At 32.3% G+C, this 7,465-nt stretch overlaps 1 protein-coding gene across 11 annotated transcripts in view; it reads right to left on the bottom strand.

Annotated features, from left to right (window-relative positions):
• The window catches only part of LOC106466518 (transcription factor Sp3-like), a 23,941-nt gene extending 17,137 nt beyond the window's left edge, over window positions 1-6,804 (bottom strand). For 10 of the 11 annotated variants that reach the window (XR_002612226.1, XR_002612224.1, XR_002612225.1 and 7 more), the window contains exons 1-3: window positions 6,659-6,804; window positions 5,614-6,546; window positions 1,302-1,631 (exon numbers count right to left, since the gene is read on the bottom strand). Coding sequence is in view for 6 of the 11 variants with exons in the window: in XM_022394541.1 (XP_022250249.1) it covers window positions 1,302-1,631; window positions 5,614-6,546; window positions 6,659-6,724 (1,329 nt within the window). In the remaining 5 variants the exon portion in view is untranslated. The remainder of the gene's footprint in view (window positions 1-1,301; window positions 1,632-5,613; window positions 6,547-6,658) is intronic. The other variant, XM_022394542.1, reaches the window with a different exon arrangement.
• Between the last annotated feature and the right edge of the window lie 661 nt (window positions 6,805-7,465).

The following is a 7,465-nucleotide window of genomic DNA, read 5'->3' as shown; positions in this document are numbered from 1 at the left end:
TATATATATATATATATATATATATATATATATGTGTGTGTGTGTGTGTGTGTGTGTGTGTTAACTACAAAAAACACAACAGTGAATTAAAAACTTAATTACACAAAATATGCTATTCCTATTATAAAGCTCACATTCCTTCCACAGCTTTATTTTGCAAAAACTATTAAACATTTCCATTCACTTCTATTTCTTTGCATTATCTATAAGGATAGGTTTCTAAAGTCAACACACACACAATGTATATTTCCTTCTGGAAGCATATCAAACCAGTTTAATGCTTTTAGATAAATATAAGTATATAATAAAACCTGAGCTTAGTTAGACAAATTAATATTCCTTATATATTATTATTAATCTTATCCTAATCCAAACATAACATACAAATTAAATTATTTTCAATTGTTACAAAATTCATCTACCAATAGTCACACTCATGTTCACATGCATCTCCGATCGAAAAAACATTCTGTATTTCTCTTTTTATCTAAAATGTTACAAAAAGGTCCTAACACAGTCATCATCCAAAATTCTTAAAGGAAATTTAGAAGTTTCACAGTAAAACTTTGACAGCTAAACAGGTAATTCAAGCTACATTTCACTGGATTGACTATGTTGGATGAGAACAGTGAGAAACAGCTTTTAATTTCATCGCTACTGAGCTTAGCTATATTAAAGCTGTCAATAACAAAGGTCAAGGTTATGTGGAAAGATAACTCCTATAATCCATTGAAGCTTTCTGAAATTATGTCAACTTAAGGCAATTATCTTTAAATATCAATAATCTACCAACATAGAAATGTCACTAGCAGGGCAAGTTTCAGGTTTTCTGTGGCCCTGGTGCAGAGACTTACAAGGAGCTCCTTAAATGTTAGTTCAGTTTTATAGGAAATAGGTAATATGTTTTAGAAAAATTAACTACCGAATTTGGCAAAAATAGCAATTCTATACGATATATTAAAAACATGAATACTGAAAGTTTTTGGGAGCCCTGAGGCAGTGCACCCTTTTCACATACATATACTCCCCAGCACCTGTATATTAGTCACATAGCAACAACACTAAGCTACAATTAATTTTCACTAGACTCTGAAAGATAATAAACCAAGTATTACTCCAATATGTTAAATGATTTATGAAAAAATTATCATAAACAAACAAAGAAACAAAATAAAAATTCTCTCAAGCAATTGAATTCAATCATTTTATGTTATTATATAAAGAAAATATTTTTCAGAGAGGCACAAATAACATACAATCTCAGTTTCTAAACTCCCTTATGCAGCCATGTTATTACTAACCTGAATAACATTTGGTGTTCTTAAACCAACTAGATTTGAAACATTAAAAGCAGATGATGGCCACCAGGTGGCAACTCCACTTTGTGTGATAATCTGACCCACCATGTGACCTTGCATAACTTGTCCAGAAGACAGCTGCACATTTTGGATAGTCATGGGCTGACCACAAGTTACCATAGCTGTACTAGGTGTACAAGATGGAACAGTGATACCAGAGGCTTCCGTCGATGTTGTAGAGACTGGATTTGAAGAGGCTGCATTTTGAGTTAAGTGAAGCACTTGAATAGGAGTTCCCATCTGGACTTGTTGCAGATGGCCTTGTGAAACAAGCTGATGAAAAAAAATAGAGACTTTTGAAATAATATGCAATACTATGAACAATATTTTACTTTTATGACAATTATAAATACTCTAATATTGTCTAAGTGGTGAAATGATGCAATTTTTTTTTTTTTTACATTAAAACAACTTCAGTTTATTACACAAGTCATTATACAAAATACTGTGCCTTATAAGACACCTTTATATTAAACCCGAATTTGCTGCAGAATATATCAATAAGTAAACATGTTTTTATTTTCTAGATCCTAGAATAAACAACTTTCTTATATTCCATTATAGCATCCTTTTATTGCATTGAACTAAAAAAATCTAAAAATATTTCTAACAAGAGATATGTTTCAGTTTAAATCATGAATTAAAAAAGGATTGTTGCATATGTAAAGTCGTGAGGTTTTCTTTGGAACAAAAATCATTGTTCAAGCAAACACAAACAAAACAACACCGAAAAGTTAAAAACTGAACTATCAGTTAAAACTTTGTAATTGATTTCATAAACAACAGAGGAGAGTAATTTTCAAGATGGTAGAACATATCTTCTTACTATGGACAATAGAGATAGGCAATTAATGGTATTTGCTAATCAATTAATGCATGCTCCCTACACACCCCCTGTACAAGAAAACAAAAAACAACAACAAAAAAAAGAGATGAATGTTAGCTACACAACTTTTCTAAACACTGCACTATTTTATCATGGTACTACTCTTCTTACAAAAAACACATTTTTGTCAAAAAAATTATTTTGCCACATTTTTAAAGATACTATGGATAATTTTTACTTGGCAAATGAATTGCTAATGTTGACTAAATACCACACCACAGTCACCATTATGTTTGTTTTTAAAATATGTAGTAATCCCACATTGATCTTCTGTAAATCAAATAAATTGATAATTAAATAATGAAGACATGTTTTACTATCACCAATATAGGTAATAATGTTTTTATTACCACAAGTGTAATTAGAAATAATTAAGTAGCCAGTAAGCCAATTCATTTATATATGTTGTTTGAATATAATAAATATAAAAATCATATTCAATAAAGATACGAGTCATCAGAATATTCTGGGGTTGCCTACCAGTTGCCTACCTAAGCAGTTAACTTATCTGATTTGATGACTGTTTTATTTTAACTGGTGAACATTGTAAAAAAGAAACTCATGTTTACAAACATTGCAACTCAATATATATTAAAAAGTAAAAACACTAATTTTGAACAAAAAACAAATACTAACAAAACACCTTTATTAAGCCTTCAGCAATCTTGAGTCATATGACTTCTTTGCTCCATACTATATATTATATACAAATAAATAGCTTACAAACTATTGATTACATTACTTGTTAATAGGCCATTAAATCAGCACTATAAAACAATAATAAATTAAATATCTCATTACTGTTATCTGTCCAGGTTGTCAGTTTATTGTCATAACAGATAACATCTATGGTAATAGCACCCAAATGCATTGTGGATATCTCATCTATCAGACAAAATCCAAACACCAATGTCAATCTCATCAGCTGTCATGGAAAAATCATAAAAAATCAATCAAATAAGGGTATGAAGCTGAGTGCTTACACCCACAACGTTTCAGTTTCTACTACCTTTCGATGTCTATAGCCAGTTGTGGGAAGGCAGTTACCCTTAAATTTATTAAAGTAGAAATTAATTGAAATAAAGCCACCATAATATTTCTAATAATTAAACTCCCAACCTCCACCCTTACAAAAATATATTAAATAGAACTAAATTGGAACTATACCCCTACCTTAAAAGTTCTCGTATAGTTTTTGATTTTCCATGATGGCTGATTAGATTGACATCGGTGTTTGGATTTTGTCTGATGGATGGGTAATCCCTAACGCATTTGAGTGCTATTACCACAGACATTATCTGTTGTGACAATAAGTTGACAACCAGGACCGGTAACAGTAATGTGATATATAACTGTGTCTAGGAACCTGATAACAAAACCTTTGTACATTTGTTACTTGTAATAGAGTTTCCTATGTTACCCATTCAACCAATCCCTAAACTGTATTGACTTACCTTATCTCAGATTATCTAATGTCTTATGATTAAAGCTAATTTCTGTAGCTTTCGTATAGATATAATTTAACAGCAATTCTTTCACAATTTACAAGTGAAAAGGAACTGAAAAGAACTTATAAAAAAAAAATATCTGAAACCTACATATCTATTATATTATGATGTAATAGTCTAATTCTTGCTCTATCCAATCATATTTAAACTTTCTTTAGAGCTGTTTTCAAAGCTGTGTTTCATTAGTAAAGGAATAAAACATGTATGGCACCATAACAAGGTTTCTATACAAAAACTAAGGGAGGGGTTAAAAAAAAATCAAGAAATGGATAATATATTCCCAAGGAGTGATTGGTCTTTAGTAAAAATAGTTATTCATGGAGATGGACATAAAAATTATAAAAAAAGAATTGGCAAGTGGGTTGTTTTGTTTACAGGCAAAAACTCTTTACATCTGTGCAAAAATGAAAATTTGAATTTTATTTTCTTCATTAATTATACTAAATAAATGCCAGAAAATGACAAAATATCAATTTTAAAATATTTCTGACCTAAAGTTGTTGAAATATTGTTAGAATTAACAAACAAACTGACTTCAATATTGAATATTTTTCCAAAAGTGATTTGAATATTGGAATAAAAAAAGGTCCTGAATTCCAACTTTAAATAACAGAGGCAATGAATTTTGGCTTCAGAAACATGGATACATACTTTTGTTGTTTTTGGTTACAACTTATAAACTTGTGAAATTGTTTGTCTGCCATTAGTTTAAATGTTTTAAACATTTATAGAATTGTAGGACATGTAAGTGAGTGTGTTACATTTAATTTGTTTTTTATGTTTTGGTGGGTAAGGCATTTAATAGGCAAAGAACATTTTTTTCACCTTGCTTTTTGCATGCTTTTAAAAAGTGAAAATTTAGTGGTGAATGATAAAAAAAAAGCTTATTGCAACTTTACATAAGACCCAAGATAAGCCATGCAATACTGATCCCCCTGACTACAAAGAATATATAGAGACAATGGGGAGAGGCTTGGGTTTTCACAGGAATGTAGAACTAAAGGCGACTTGATTTAGGTGTTTAAATTATGTTATTAGGGGTGTGAACAATCTTCCTAAAAGATGTCAGTTTGAGTAGGAAAATGAAAAAGTTGGAAATGCAAAATAACATACAAAGAGTAATTTGTTTAATCACTGGAAGCCTAGCTGTAGACATTTTACTTTGAAAAATTCTTATCATATTTTATTAAAATTATAGACTAGTAAAATGGTTTAGCTAATGATAATGGCAAATGCTGTTACAAAAAAAATGAATGTGTAAGGTTTTAAAGCTTCAATTTAATGTTTTGATTTATGGAATGATAACCTCCATGGGCAGAATTTTCTTTTGTCAACTTGAGTCTGAGATTCTTACATTTTAAAAATGGTCTTTGTATCTCTAGGACTGAGGTTGCAAAACTGTACATTTCGAAATAATACAAGAAAGGCTTCCACGTCAATGAACTGTTGAATTGCCACCACTAGCACATACTCTAATAATTTTATACTTGCTAATGTTATATTCCTACGTGCTTAATACTGAGACAACACTATTACAGTTTATATTATCTATATATATAATTAACAGGCTTATATTTATTTGTACAAAAATATGTAGGAAGATGGCAACGTTTTTTGTTTAGAATGTCTACACTCTACAGCACAGTAAGCGTAGGAAATAAATAAATACAACAAATTGTTTGTGAATCTTTGACACTATAATGATTCCTGGCATATGCTTACAAGTGGCCTAGTTTCAACAGTTTCCGAGTAGTTAAAAACATTACTTTGATTTCCTTTTAGACAAAAGTTAACGTGAAATTAATAGAAAACAGCATCAGATTAGTGATTACTCACGTTTGTTTTTATCTAATTATATTACCTGAGCCATCTGAGTCGAAATTTGTCCCGCAGATAACGGATTCATGACCTGTGTTGGGTGTCCTGCCGTGAACATGTTTCCTCCTCCGACGGGTTGTATAACCTGAACAGGCAAATGAATAGTCTGTAATGCTGTCTGGCCTGCTGCTGTTGATACAGGAATCTGGACCGGAATGGTCTGTTGCACCGTGCCCATAGGAAATTGAAAACCCTGAAGCATATTTCCTTGACGGATGGCCATATTTTGCCCACCAAGTGGCGAAAAAGTAACATTATTTTGAAGTAATGTTCCACAGTTATTTTGCAGTGCCATTGAAGATGGTGTTTGCACATTTTGAGCACGAATAAAAGTTTGTATATTTGGAGAAACGACAGTTTGGTTTTTTTCACTGATCTTATAAGGTTGTGTCTGTCCTGTAGCCACTTGATTAAAGTTGCCAGGGAAGAAAATAGCTCCTTGTCCATCAATCTGCAAATTCGTGAGTTGGTCTGCAGAAATAACACTGTACGCAACATTTCCACATGTTTGAGGATGGGCTACGATTGTTTGTGCGCCTTGAGGAAATAGCTGACCGTTAACAGAAACCACAGGCACTCCAGCTTGTGCACTGGGAGTTCCTAACGAGACAGACGATGGAAATGATTTGATTCCAGCTGCAGAGACTGTAACAGAAGCGGGCGGAGGCGACTGTCCATTCACTCTCGCGACTTGCGTCACAGTACCGTCGGGATGCAACACTCCTACAGCTTGAGATTGAACCGGTATGAAATAAGCTGGTCCAGCTGCATTTCCAGTTATTTCTCCAGTCTGTAAGACCTGAGTTTGACCTACTACTTTAACGACAGGTGATCCCTGGGTACCACCCTCATCGACTGGTGACCCTATCTTGCTGCATGTAGCGGCCAAAAGCGCCAGCGGGGACGGCTGGATTTCCTACATAGGCGGAGTTATAAAAGAAAAGGGGGTGTGAGTGAGAACAAAAATAACAATTTCGTAAACATTATTATCATCTTATCATGTCATAATCTTATAAAAAAAAACATACCTGCGAAGCACTACTATTTGATACTATGTAATCTTGCTGTTGCTTTCTGACAGCAACTGTAGACATTCTGTGAAGTTTCACTTTAAATGTTTGATACAAATGGGAAGCGCGCCAATACACGATAAACCAAGATGGCGACCATTCACAACTGCAATAAAGCCGCTAATTTTCATGAGACGTACCAGTGTGAGCTACATTTTTATCCCTCCGCGATATTGAAAGGTCTCAAACTTTTAAGCTATGTATATCATTTTCTGTTTGCAAAATGAAAAATGCATAAGTTTATTTATTTCTGTACATTAAATAACTTCTGCTATCTTGAACTTTATTTCTTTTATATACTTATCGAATAACATACCATAGTGGAGGGATATAATATATAAGAAGAAATACCAAGGCTCTAGCGGTCATCGCAGTAGGCGTGACTAGCAGGCGGAACACAAGAGAATGCAACCCTAAACATCACCGCCCTTTTAACTAAGAAACTAATACCCAAATACGGCAACTATCATAAGACTGGGAGAAATATTTATGACTCTCACCTTTAATAAGTTCAGTTCACCCAACACTCATCTTACGTGGATTCATTTTTATTTATTTTTTATCTATCAAAATTTGAATGCATGATTGGATGCTACCTAAGAAGCTAATACAACCTAAGTAATTGCAATAACAAAAATATTACAAAGTCTTCTTTTTTTAATATACTTAAATCAGTATTTTAGTTTTTAAATTTAATATTTGTATTAATATTATGGTAACTAAAGTTGTTCCATAACTTTGTCCGAAATAAATATAAATACATTT

Source organism: Limulus polyphemus, unplaced genomic scaffold (assembly GCF_000517525.1).
Source record: "Limulus polyphemus unplaced genomic scaffold, Limulus_polyphemus-2.1.2 Scaffold2286, whole genome shotgun sequence".
In the NCBI taxonomy this organism is placed as follows: Eukaryota; Metazoa; Arthropoda; class Merostomata; order Xiphosura; family Limulidae; genus Limulus; species Limulus polyphemus.
This window is presented reverse-complemented; position numbering and strand designations above follow the sequence as displayed.